Raw genomic sequence first — 15,000 nt, 5'->3', positions numbered from 1 at the left:
GCTTTTAAAAACACAATACTATGTATATATATATATAATATATATATATATATATATATCTATATATATATATATATATATATACATACATATATACACACACACACACACACACACACACACACACACACATCACAACATAAATATATATATATATATATATATATATATATATATATATATATATATATATTGTATAACTGAATCACGAAAGTTTGGAACGTGATAAATCCATAAATAAAGTATAAGCCACGAGGGAAAAGATAAACAACGTTGTTTATCTTTCCTTCGTGGCTTATACCTTTTAATTATATATATATATATATATAATATATATATATATATATATATATATATATATATATACATACACACACACAACATGTATACATAAATATACACACACATATATATATACACATATGTAATATAAAAAATACCCCAGAAAAATACTAACAAACAGGTTAAATTGAATCTGGAATGCTGCGCATAGCACTATACCACTCACTAAAAAGTGTCCATAAGGGCAAAAAGGTCCACTTACACTTTCTGCGATCTAAATTTTTCTTACAATCGCCTGTCTGGGCTGACTCAGCTAGTCAAGAGGTAAAGTGAAAAAAAAAAATAATAAAAAATAAAAACTGTCAATCACAGTTCAACCAACTGCAGCTTCTTAACAAAGAAATCAAAGTAAAGAACACAATAACCTAGTGTACAAAGCAACACTTAGAAACCACACACAACACACACATCCTCTCAGCTTAATGAATTCACCAAAAATGGCAACCGAAATAAATGAAGAGTAAAACGAAAATAAATTGAGAGAACAAAGGAGAAAGTAATGCAGTGTGGATATATAGAGCAGGAATGAGAGAGGATGCAGCCTCTGGGAGCAATGCCAAAGCCGTTTCCACAATCAATCTCTCTCTCTCTCTCTCTCTCTCTCTCTCTCTAAGGAGTTTTCTTTCACACAAACATAAGCGTAGGAAACTCGTACGGATATGTAATAATAAATGCATCTCTTTCAAAACTTAATGCATATCACGGCAATGTTGATTTTTTATGGTTTTACACATTAACCTCCATTAGATAATGATATATAATTGGATAACTGTATGAGAGAGAGAGAGAGAGAGAGAGAGAGAGAGAGAGAGAGAGAGAGAAGAGAGAGAGAGAGAGATTTTTTTTTTTTTTTTACCAAAGTGATCGCATCATCGACATAATATTTTCTACTTGGAGAGACACACAACATTGCCATGTTATGAGGCGCGCTTCCCCCCAAACAGGATTTCCGCAAATGATAGAGGAAGGAAGGAAGGAAGGAGAGGAAGGAAGGAGGTATTGCTAGCATGGGATCCACTGATCTATACCAAGAGAGAAAACAATCCCAACGACGGCCATTTGCAAGAGTACTGTACTACTTTTGTAAAGTTCTCCGTCCTGACAATAGAACTGCAACCCGCTATGGAACCATCCACCCCTTTTTTTCTTCTTCTTCTTTATCCATCGCTCTTAAAAGTTCCTTCCACTGTTTTCACGTTTATTACCTTATTCCTGTTATTTCGACTGGCTTTCTAATATTCTAAAGAGGTCTTCATTCTTTATCAGTCATTATTAAATGTGCCTTCCACTACTTTTACGTTCATAACCTTATTTCTGTTACTTATACCAGTGTTCCAGTATTGTAAAGAATTTCCAATTCTTTTCAAATCATTGTAATCCCTCTTTGTTCTTCCAGCATATATCCAAAGCTGAAAGGGAAACTGTACAACTCCATTACAAACTAAACCTAACCGATATGTAATGAACCCTTCATTAATATCTAACCATTTACAATTCACGCTAAACAGCATCTAAAATAGATAATTATGTTGCCAACCTAATTCCGTAGTATTACTCTACCTACACGGACTTATTTATTAAGACATTTTCCACAAATTCTCAGATAAGATTCCTCGTCATGAATTGTGCCGTGAGACGTGAAAGACCAAGACGTCCTTATTGGTCTTCTGCCAAAGGTAAGCTGCTTCAATTCGATTAACCAAATCGCTTGATAAATTGACCAGAACTTGCTATCTATTTACAGCTTTCATTTCGGGGCATGATATGAATTCAGTCCTTAGGATGCAGAAAAAAAACTCTCTCTCTCTCTCTCTCTCTCTCTCTCTCTCTCTCTCTCTCTCTCTCTCACGCAAGTGTTAAATGACAATCGACAGATTTTGTAGCCATTGCTGCTGAGGCTTCAATGGTGGTACTGTCACTTTAACGAGAGAGAGAGAGAGAGAGAGAGAGAGAGAGAGAGAGAGAGAGAGAGAGAGAGAGGAATGAATAGCCAACGTCTAACCTCAAAAGACACCCCCCCACCCAACACCCCCTTAAAAAACAAGCTCCCCCCTTTTTGAAATATCCACCCACCATACAACCATTCCCACACAATAACATCTCTGGATGGAATGGTATACTGGTACGTTCGACTCGCCTCCATATCTAGACTGCCGGCCCGGGTGTTCCATTTACTCTACTACAATATGCTCACCTGTCCGCTCGTAAAGAGGTTTTGACCCTCGGGGAAGCTGGAGGTAAACTCTCTCTCTCTCTCTCTCTCTCTCTCTCTCTCTCTCTCTCTCCTCTCTCTCTCTCTCTACTTGTTTACCTCTTGTCCCATGACCTGGGCCATTCTGTGATAACAAAAGATGAGACCACCAGTGGACACGAGCTTGGCAGACACACATTCCTGGCTTGTCATTTTCTCTGACACCACAAACAATAGGGTATGAATGATTTCCTCTCTCTCTCTCTCTCTCTCTCTCTCTCTCTCTCTCTCTCTCTCTCTCTCTCTCTCTCTCTCTCTCTCTCTCACACACACAGACTAATCGGGCTTTCCAATTTAAGTTCACACACCCAATCTATTTCAACTTTATTTTCCTTAAGATGCAATCTCTCTCTCTCTCTCTCTCTCTCTCTCTCTCTCTCTCTCTCTCTCTCTCTCTCTCTCTCTCTCTATTGGATGGAAACTAGAATTGAAGAGATACAACACATCCTATTGTTGGAACTTCTTTACATACAAGATATGTGCCACGTGGATTAAACTGCCACCAGAAGTTGTAAACAGCAAAAGTGTGGAAGAGCTTAAATGAAAGCTTCCACAAATTCATTGGACACTGAATGCACAGTAAAATCTGCTCCAACAGATAAGTGAGCAAACGATGTCTCCTCGAATGGACTAACAAGTCTTTGAGACATCCTAATCCTTGTAACTCTTTGTAACCTTATAACTCTCTCTCTCTCTCTCTCTCTCAGACCGGGGTCGGGCTTTCCAATTCAAATCTACTTCACCTTCATTTTCCTCAGGCAGCAATTTTCCCTTAATCCCCCTGGAACCCATTTCTAGAGCGCCATATCTTCCCCACAGCCGAAATTTAGGGCAAGGAGGACAGGTATAGAGAGAGAGGGGAGGGTTACGCAATAATTGCAAGCAGGAGTTGATTGCAGCAAAGAAGGGCTCCACCCTTTTTTTAAAAAATAAATGATTGGCTCGAACATATAAATACAGTCGTTGTCAGAACGCCCGCACAAGGATTTTTACATTAGCCTCTTGTTTGTCTTATGCTTCCACTTTGTAATAACTGTGATACCACTGAAATGTGTAGGGTAACATTACTGTCTGTGGTGAAACGATGAGACAACAGAGAAATCCGTGTTTTCACTAGAATTTTATTAACACAATTTGGACCTAACTCGAATCTAGGTATCATCAAGTTTCTGCTCACTTTCAAACTATAGTGGATAAACATCAACCGCGCATTTGATGTCTAGGCCCGTCCCTTGCGACGCTCCTGATTGGCTGTTGATAGCCAATCACAGGGCTGGAAACTCTCAGTCTCTCTCGAGAGAGTTCACATAGGCAGAATGTATGTTCCACCTCTTCTGAAAGACATATCCCTCAGGAGAGGTGGAACACAGAACCTACCCAAGTGAACTCTCGACAGAGACTGAGAGTTTCCAGCCCTGGAATTAGTTTATCAACAGCCAATCAGGAGCGTCGTAAGGGACTGGCCTAGACATCAAATGCACAGTTTATGTGACTCTGCTATAGTTATCTATTACTAGCAGATACAAAAACTATAACCCAAAGAGTTATGAATGATGTTCCTGCTGAGCACATATTCGATCCGAAGGGTCATTAACTTGATTAACAAACATCTAAAGAATAAAATACCTTAAAAAAAAAAACACGATAAAACACACACACACAAGGAAATAGTACAGACAAAATTTCTATCAAGAAACTTGCACACCAACCTAGCATCGCATTTACACTTCTGAAAACGGTTATAATTCCGATGCAGGAAGTCAAAGCATATCTATATGACATCGCCCAAAAGAAAATCCAGGGGCCATCATCATCGCAATAAAATCTCGGCCTAACCTTAGGCCTACTTTCCCCCTCCCCTCGTAAAAGGCAGAGTCAGCCGTCAAAGTTGAAAGTTTGGAATCTTCCCGAACTACCGAAGACACATCTATATCGAACAGGCAATAACGGAATCCCAGGGGGAAGGTTAATAAAGCAATGAAAACCCCAAGTTCTATATGTCTACGTAAGAGGAAAGTTTTGCGGACTTTTCCACTCAAGAGGCAGTTTTAGATTGAAAGAAAAAAATGCGTGCAGATGATGTATGGATTATTTTATGACGATGATTTATAAAAATTCCAGTATAAAACCAATCGCTAGGGCACTTAAAAGTGAAAAGAGGAAGCTGGAAAGGCTCTATCCCCTTACGGGATGGATTGTAAAACTCGACGATTTGAAATACCAAAGGTAGAACTAATAGCCTTAAAATACAAAGGTAGGACTAATAATCTTGAAATACAAAATATAGACTTATAATCTTAAAATACAAAAGGTAGGACCAATAACCACAAAATACCAAAGGTAGGACTAATAACCTTAAATTACAAAAGATAGGACTAATAACCTTAAATTACAAAAGTTAGGACTAATAATCTTAAAATACAATAGGTAGGACTAATAACCTTAAAATACAAAAGGTAGGACCAATAACCTTGAACTACAAAAAGTAGGACTAATAACAACTAATAATGCATTGTCAGACTGCACCACCTGACCCACGTTGTAACAGTTATCATCCAAGCACCGAAGTTATCATCCAAAACACCGACCACGGAACAGAGAGAGAAAACAAACAAGCAAAAACAAACCTTGAACTTTCATCCTTTCTAATTTCGGCGAGAGGCGCGAGAGAGAGATCGAGGACAAGCGAAGACACAAGCATAAAGGAGTAAGAAAAGAGGTAGAGAGTTGGCACGGTGCCATCTTGGACTGAAAGGTGCACACGGCAGGAGAAGGAACTCCGAAGGGCAGCGAAATGAACAACTCTCTCGGATTATGGTAATGAAACGAGACACTCTCTCTCTCGTCAACAGCGTTAACTTGAAATAACGAACAATCCCAGTCGAACAATACGCACAGCTAATTGCATGCAAATATCACGCCACCGACATTCATACAGACTATACGTTTCACAGAGCCAATAAAACTCTGCTCAATTGCAACAATGAATCACGGCCATGAAGCCAATGAAACTGCAAATAAAGCAAATAAAATTCGCGTGGATAAATCAACTCGCGACAAAATACGGTCGGTAAATTCGAACCGAGGGGGGAGAGGGTTAAATCAAGTAAGATAAAGGAGATGGAGCAGACTCGCGTAAAGCAGATAAAATCTATCCAATAGACAACAAACGAAGCATACAAAACTCTGCCGGAGAGAGAGAGAGAGAGAGAGAGAGAGAGAGAGAGAGAGAGAGAATGTCCTCTGAATAGCCCTCTGAAAAATCCGACGGAAAATCCCCGTAGAAAAAAAAACAATGAAACGCACCCACATAAAACAGAGACATTAATCCCGATAAACCCCACGAATATTAGTGGGGTAAGGCCAATAAATGCCCAGTTATTTCCCAGACTACCACGCGAGCATTTAGCAAAACCATCGTCCTACAACGGGGAGCACATTCAAAACACCCACTCCCATTTTTAACTGTCACAGCCAACATTAGTCATTCACTCATGTATGAGCTGGAAAAGTAACTCCAAATTCAGCAGTAGTATTTCCGTGCCATTCAACTTGGGTGCGAAATTCTTACAGTATAAAATCCCTCCTGCAGATATTGGATAAAATTTGGCGGTAACAGTTTCAAAGTTTTTCTTTAGAGCCTCCCTTATATTGGGGGGGGGGCCATTTAGGTTATTGGCAAGGAAAAATTATGATCACTCATATAATTCATTGAGAGAGAGAGAGAGAGAAGAGAGAAGAGAGAGAGAGAGAGATGAGAAGAGAGAGAGAGACTAGAGATCGTCATAAAACGCGTGGCAATTTCCTGTTGTAATCCATGTAATATATATATGGGAATTCTGATGTCATTACATTTTTCTGTCAAGTATATATGATATCATATATCATATATTTATATATATATATATATATATATATATATATATGATCCCTGTGTCATTGTATATTATGTATATAGCTATATGATATATATAAATATATATATATATATATAATATATATATATATATATACTATATATATATATACCTAACAATTCTGTTGTCATACACTTTATATAAATATCTGGGAATTCTGTTTTCATTTGTCCTTAAAAAGAATACGAAAAAGTATTCTAGCTACAGACGAAACAAGTGCAGACATCCTCGAAAAATGTGGAATCATTCCACATGCAATATTTCAGGCTCGGTGGACTTCAGTCCAATAATATACTGCACAACATTAGCACCAATTTATTTCACTCGTGTTCGTTTTGACATTCTACATTTTTTTTTGCAAAAGAATATTTCCTCAAAGAAAAAAATGTGCTTCAAAGAAGCCTACTAAATACTGTTACATTTAGAAAGCTTTAGTCTGAATGCATGTGATTATATAGTTTTAATTTCAATCTGAAAATGTTTTCCAAATTATTACCACGCCGACATCTTTGAAATCACTCAAAACATATTCCAACTGAATGTCTCCTTTAGATTTGGTCTCTATAATCTACGGTAAATAAAAGTGAACAACTTGAAACCATCTTGTAATTACTTCACTACTCTCAATAGTACTGGTAATCTTCTTAGGCATGGTAATTAATTGTATTCCACATAGGAAAATGAAAATGGTTTATCTCAGAAAATGCCCAACAGTTTCGTCCTCCAATGGACCTCTTCTTGGAACGTTTATTAATATCAACACATCAAACGATCATCAGAATATACAATTTCTTCATGATGAAGACCAGAGATCTCTGAACTGAATAAATATATAGGCCTACGGAGATCTTTTGCCTGATTCAATTAGTTGCCAGACTCAATTGCATAAAACAACATTCTCAAGAATTATTATATTAGAAGCTTAAATAACGACTTGAAAACTTCAGAATATACAATTTCTTCACGATGAAGACCGGAAATCTCAAAACTGAATAAATACATAGGCCTACGGGGGATCTTTTGCCTGAAATTCAATTAGTTAGCAGACTCCATTGCATAAAACAACGTTCTCAACAATGATTATTAGAAGATTCTTATAGGAACTGTTTCTCCAACGAGAAAAGGTGCCCGCGAGAGTTCGCTTCTTTAATAAAGGGGACGTAGCCAAAATATTTTTTTTGAAAAAGCCGTGTGCTTAACCAAGCGGGGTCCAGCACCACCAGGCCCCCAGCAGAAAAGATGGCAAAATGTCCCCAGAGGGATCCGCATAGGCCTAAAATCATAATCAGAAACGCCAGTAGGAGCTCGAACCTGAGAAGAACAGTTTTAAGAGGAACTGGGGGAATGATTCACTCACAAAAGCCTACAGAGCTCGAGAGGCCTAGGCCTACCAATGATGTATTTCTAAGATACAAGGAGAGTAGGGCGTGTACTATATAAGCTCGTATAGGCCTAGATTGCCAGCCGATACCAAATGGATTTCGACGTGTAATAGATTTCTGAAGCATATATTATTTCCATCATTCCTTCATAACAGGATTGGAGAGAGAGAGAGAGAGAGAGAGAGAGAGAGAGAGAGAGAGAGAGAGAGAGAGAGAGAGAATCTTGAGGTTTCACTCGGTTGGGGGGAGGATTATCTGATCAAGACCCTTATATATACATGATGGCACACATATTGATGAAATATATGGTTCTCACATGCCTTAAGTTATTTTCGCTCCACACCACCAGCGACCCACAACAGTCTACTAGCTTAAGGTATATAATTCGTTTACTCGCCTATGTCTCCTATTAAAAATTAGTCCCTCGGTTGTGGCCCAGATGAGAGAGAGAGAGAGAGAGAGAGAGATTAGTCTAATGAAAAATTCACTTTCACGAAATAAACAGATTGTAGTGAAACAATAGGGAATAAAAAAATAAAAAAGATCAAACCGCATAAATACAAAGTGAATTTTAAAATAAACTAAATTTCGGAGTTCTTGAAATTCGAAACAAGTCTTAATTCTGATCAACCTTTAATACTAATGTCTAAATTAGTCTTCCAAAGGACGCCATACAAACCCGGACGTTAGGACACACCCCAAAGACGCTTAAAACCACAACACCTACAACATAACCTCGAATGACGGGTTTCCGGCGGAGGCCCGCCTTCAAAAATAAAAGAAAAACAAGGATAAGAAAGAAAGAAAGAAAGAAAAAGTGACGAAACTTGGCAAAATAGGCACATTAATACGTGGGAAGAGTGCATAAGTTCAACTTACACGTAGGCATCCTGTATCAAAAGAAACGTCCTCCAAAACGATATATCCATTTGCAAAAACTTCAAATGAAGACAAGAAAAGTATATATATATATATATATATATATATATATATATATATATATATATATATATAGATAGAACGTATATATATAGACATATATATATATATATATATATAATATATATATATATATATATATATAGATATATATATATATATATAATATATATATATATGTAGTATGGTACTATACTGTGCAAATTTTTTAAGTGGTTGTTGTCACGTGGAATTTATGTTAGACAGTAACTGAATTACAAATCTATCGTTAAAGTTAATGTAATAAAATCTATAGTTTAAGTTAATGTAATGAAATCTATCGTTTAAGTTAATGTAATCAAATCTATCGTGAGTTAATGTAATAAATCTATAGTTTAAGTTAATGTAATGAAATCTATAGTTTAAGTTAATGTAATCAAATCTGTAATTTGAGTTAATGTAATCGAATCTATCGTTTAACTTGATGTAATTGAATCTATCGCTTAAGTTGATGTAATCAAATCTATCGTTTAAGTTAATATAATCAAATCTATCGTTTGAGTTAATGTAAGCGAAGCTATCGCTCGAGTTAATGTAATTGAAGCTATCGTTTGTTAATGAAAGCAAAGCTATCGTTTGAGTTAATTTAATCAAATCTATTGTAATCAAATCTATCGTTGAAGTTAATGTAATCAAATCTATGGTTTGAGTTAATGCAATCAAATCTATCGTCAGTTAATGTCAAAATATTAATAGGTCAAATTTCTACTTATCAACTCCCAATCAACGGAAAGCTCAGCGCAAATCAACAAATACAAAACAACCAACCTCACAACTCAGCCACAAACAAACAAACGAAAGGTGGACAAGAAAATGAGAGGGGAGGGGGAGGGGGAAGGGGGGGGGGAAGGGGGGGGGGACAAAAGTGACCCAGCACTCATACGGGAGAGTCGCCTTTGCTATTTTCTATGAAAACGGCCATATTAAAGCAGGATCGGACATGCCAGACGGTGAATAATGAAATAGGTTAAAGGCGACGCCTGGAAGCGAATATTCTTCACTTTTGCACACACACACACACACACACACACACACACACAACACACCAACACAGACGACTGTTTTGTTGCTTATTCCTCTATTTATGCTTCAATTAGAGACTCGAATTACTAGGATACATTAGATTTTAACCAGAGAGAGAGAGAAAGTTATGCTGCTTATCCCTCAATTTCGCTCTGGTTTACAATCGAATGACAACGTACTCCAAGTGAGAGAGAGAGAGAGAGAGAGAGAGAGAGAGAGAGAGAGAAGAGAGAGAGAGAGAGAGGTTTAACAACGTCTGTTCCTCATTTCTCCTATGTGCAAGCTCCTCGCCTTCCAAATTTATATACGTACAGTGCCTCCTGCATAGTACTCTATTTTGCTACAGCTTTTTTCTATCTCGTTCTATACTTCCATCCCCCACTTCATTTGTCACCGGCACACACTCTGCTCATTCTGTTTTCTGCATTATATACCTAGTTTATCCGTGCTTTCCCTCTCTCTGTCTAATCCTTCATTGCATGACCCCCTTCACTTTCCACTAGCGTTCCGTATCCATTGAACTCTTGTGTTCTCTCTCTCTCTCTCTCTCTCTTCATTTCTATGCTACCTACTTACTAATTTCTACTTTAACACTTCCTGCAGTCCCTATTCACATCCTTTTTAATTCTTTCTCTTTATTCATTTATTATTTTTTTTGGGGGGAGGGGGGCTTAACTCAAAAGGAAACTGGGGAACTAGAACACCGAGTCTAACAAACCCTTTTCTACTGCAAATCCTTTCAGAGTCTGGAACAAATGACTCCACACAAACCTTTCTATGTGAAAGCACCACTACGGCACTGCAGAAAAAATGATGCTTTTAAATGCTTATACTCACAACCGAAGGTATTAAAGCAAACAATAGCATTTGACTGTGCAAGTGCGAGTTTTAATTATGCAAGATTGTTAAGCCTTCTGATGGGACGCGTTAATAGACCGAATAGAATAGCATAAAACATTGAATTTAGGCCAAAGGCCAAGCGCTGGGACCTATGAGGTCATTCTGCTCTGGTACTGAAACTAAAGAGCAAAAAGGTCTGAAAGGTGTAACAGGACGACAACTTCGCAGTTGCACCATGGAACATTTGTAAGGAGAGGGTGGAAAGTAGACGGAAGAAAGAGAATAGGAAAGGAGTTACAGTAAAGTGAATGAAATGTGTTGCGAGTTGGAGTCGAAGTAATGCCAACAGTACACCGCGTGAATTGTACTGACGGCACTAAACCTTAACACCGCCCCCCCCCCCCCCCCCCCCGACACACAAAAGAAAACAAAAAAAAAAAAAGGGGGGGGGAAAAAAAAAAAAAAAAGGGGGGAGGGGAATAAACCGAGTAGGTCGAGCTAAAAGATCACAACATCCTCTTTAATCTACTACTGCTAAAATGGCCGATTTCCATATGCAGGAACAAGCAAGCACACATTCCATGCACACACTTTCGTGTAAACATTAATGCAGAGATATATGGGTCCAGCTAACAAAAGACATCTGCTCCCAAAACAAGTAAAGAATAAATTCTTATGTACTAAAAAAAATTGCATAAAAAAGTACTTAATACTTTTCTTTTCAGGCCTGCTAAGCAAGCTTTTTGCTTTTCCATCTAATATAATAATAATAATAATAATAATAATAATAATAATAATAATAATAATAATAATAATAATAATAATAATAAAAAAGAAGACCCGTACTTGAGGCAAACTTCGTCACAAATATTGGCACTGTATGCCGTCGAGGTTCATTGTGGCTTCTCAGGTGTAATTCTAATAAAATAAACAACAATAACAACAACCATAATAATAATAATAAAATGACTGATATTCCTTAAACGAAAAACATTAAAATATTTCGGCAAATCTCAATTTAAAAAAAAAATGAAAAAAACGCGAAAAAGCCTCCTCTGGGCACTAAGGGGAGGCGGGAGTTGTCCTCCAAGAAAGACTTGTGGGCACAGGATGCTCTAACAACCAAGGGGAATAAGCGAAACGACGGCGACGAGGGAAGATGGACAAGACAAGACCGAAGTGATGAATGAAACGAGGGAGAGGAGACAAAGGCGACAGAAAAACGAACATAAAACACATTAGAAGCAATGAAGATCAGCAGAATGTATGACAGCGAATCGAGTCCATGAAACGAGGCAGAGGAGATAGAAACGTTAGTGAACCGAAGAGAAAAACAAAAGGAGGCGGAGGCAGCGAAACTAAATTACGATAAATAAAAAGCAAAAGAATCCATGACATAGAAGTGGCAAAAGATAAATGCAAAGGAAAGTAGTAACGAGAGAGAGAGAGAGAGAGAGAGAGAGAGAGAGAGAGAGAGAGAGTGAGTTAACTTATGGAATTAGTAATAAAATAAGGAGACCAGAACAATAAAAAAAAAAATTATAAAATTATCACAATTGCCCATAACTGAAACTGCAATTAATAATGACAAAATAACGGAAAAATAGAAATAACGGCGTTTAGCTGCCCTAACCTTATTGGCCACTAGAAGAATGGGCACGCGATCAGTGCCCTTGACCCTGGTGATCTGCTCCTTCATGCCCTTGATGTCCTGGAAGGTCTGGTGGTTGGTCAGGGAGTAGACGACGACGAAGCCCTGCCCGTTGCGGATGTAGAGGTCCCTCATGGAGGCGAACTGCTCCGTTCCAGCCGTGTCCAGGATTTCCAGGACGCACGGCGACGCGTCCACCTCGATCTCCTTCCGGTAGAAGTCCTCGATGGTGGGGTCGTACTTCTCCATGAAGCAACCGGACACGAACTGCACCGTCAGGGCGCTCTTGCCCACGCCTCCCGAACCCAGCACCACCACTTTGAACTCGCGCATTTTCGCGTCAAGTTTTGATTTATGTTCTATACAATAAAAAAAATGATTTTGTGTGATATATTGATCCCTTTTTATTGGAGGGACGTTCTACAGAAAATGATTCTTCTGCTGTTCGTTCGCTTATATGTTTCCCGACCCCTCTTTCCGAAGGGCTGAAATTCGTGACTGAAAATTTTTTCTAATAGTGCTTGTGAACGACACTGATTTTGTGCATTGTGTTTTATAACCCAAGTGATATTTTCATAAATTCCTTCACAGATTTTTCGTCAGTGAAATCGATAAATTGTGCGGTTGTTAAGCATACAATTTCACAAATTTCAACACCAACACAAAATGCGTATATTTTCTAACATTCACAGAGGTTAACTAATGACTGTGTTCTTGATAGTTACCATCTTCACCAACAAACTCCTCAAAACACTTCAAAAGTCTGCGACTGATATTATCTTGATTCGGGAAAACCTTTGATACTACGGTGTCCAAAAGACCATCTCTCCAGAGAGTATTTCTTTTCCGCTCGCCTAATTCCTCAAAACCTCCGTCGTTCTCTTATCTGTCGTTGTGTGCAACTGAACCGGCCATGATACGACTTCCCTTCGAACTACGCAAGTGTGACTCGTTACAGACTTCTTACAAATAATGATATCACATAAAAAACACTAAAAACTATTCAATTCTATAGATACAAGATTTATCACTAATAGCACCAAGATTCGAGGTTGACTTCCGACTACAAATCATAGACATCCATACGTACGTAACATCTAGGAAGAAAAAAAAAAGAAGGCCGAATTCCTCTCTTCTCTCCGGAGTTAATAATAACAACAATAATAATAATAATGATGACAATAATGAAACGGGGGAGAAAAAACCCTCACGAATAGACGAAAAATGCACAAGAGGACGACGACCGCGGCGCTGCTCTCATAGTGTCCTTAGGACGTGGCTGGAAAGCTGCAGGAGGAGGAGGAGGAGGAGGACTTCTCCAGGATTTCGCTCTCGATCTCGGCGCGCCAGTCCACTCCGCCCCTCGCTGACATCACCAACATCACCACCATCATCGTCGCAATCTCCATCATTCTCTCCAACACCATCACCACTTCTCCTCCTCCTCCACCGTCACCAACATCACCGCCACCACGACTCCCCCGACACAAATGAGAATTTTCTTCGGTCCGTTTGCAACTCCTTTCGACGTTTCAGCTTTTAGGTCTTGAACTCTCTGTTTTAGGTCGGTCTCTTTCTTCTGTTTTCCCCTTCTTTCTCCTCGTTCCTTTATCTCGTCTACCTCTCTCTCCCTCTCTCTTTATTCAGTGTTCTTTTCCTTCTCACGTGGTGCTGATTCGAATGGGATTCGTGTTGTGATGCATGATTTTAACGGCCCTGGAAACAGGAGAAAACGACAATGTTTAGTAAAAGGTTTGGGGGAGAAACAACAATATTTTAAGTTTACTATAAACAGCTTAAAACCTGTTGATAAAATTTTTTAAATTTAGTTACAATAAAATAGCTTAAAACCTGTTGATAAATTTTCTAAAAATTTAGTTACTATAAAACAGCTTAAAACCTGCTGATAAAATTTTTTTAAAATCTAGTTACTATAAAACAGCTTAAAACCAGTTGATAAAATATTATTGATTTAGTTACTATAAAAACAGCTTAAAACCTGTTGATAAAAAGTTTTAAAATTTAATTACTATAAAACAGCTTAAAACCTGTTGATAATTGTTCTTAATTTAGTTAATATAAAATAAATTAAAACCTATTGAAAATCTTTTTTATTTAGTACCTATAAAATAGCTTAAAACCTCTTGATGAGAATTCTTTTTTTATTTTATTTACTATAAAATAGCTTACAGCCTCTTGATTAAAACACAAACCAAGCAACACAGACAATAGCAATAGGCAGCCATATTATCATTATTATTATTGATTATATAAATAAGATGAACCCTATTCATTTGTAACAAACCCACAGGAGCCATTAACTAGAAATTCAAGAGTCCAAAGAATATGGTGTTCATTAGAAAGACGTAACAGAAGGCAATGTGGAATACGGGAAGAACACCTAACCCATTAAAAACAAAAAGGGTAGAATACACTAACCACTTAATGAATAACTTACACCGAAAGACTTGACAATGCTAAAACAACATTTTCATTTAGTAATTTGGGATTTGTAGCTGTACTATCGACGTCAACCATATGGACTAGGCAGAAGCGTCAGCGTGACTAACGGTCGAAGTTAAAACAAACAAATCATATTACGCCGTGTTTACAAGG

General features: G+C 37.9%; 1 protein-coding gene across 3 annotated transcripts in view; it reads right to left on the bottom strand.

Annotated features, from left to right (window-relative positions):
- The window catches only part of LOC135214897 (ras-related protein Rap-2b-like), a 198,702-nt gene that overhangs the window by 110,361 nt on the left and 73,341 nt on the right, over positions 1-15,000 (bottom strand). For all 3 annotated transcript variants that reach the window (XM_064249360.1, XM_064249352.1, XM_064249370.1), the window contains exon 2: positions 12,367-14,100. In XM_064249360.1, the coding sequence (XP_064105430.1) occupies positions 12,367-12,717 (351 nt within the window). In that variant the 5' untranslated portion in view covers positions 12,718-14,100. The remainder of the gene's footprint in view (positions 1-12,366; positions 14,101-15,000) is intronic.

Source organism: Macrobrachium nipponense, chromosome 19 (assembly GCF_015104395.2).
Source record: "Macrobrachium nipponense isolate FS-2020 chromosome 19, ASM1510439v2, whole genome shotgun sequence".
Classification (NCBI taxonomy): domain Eukaryota; kingdom Metazoa; phylum Arthropoda; class Malacostraca; order Decapoda; family Palaemonidae; genus Macrobrachium; species Macrobrachium nipponense.
Note: the sequence above shows the minus strand (reverse complement) of the source record. Positions and strands in the feature narration are given on the sequence as shown.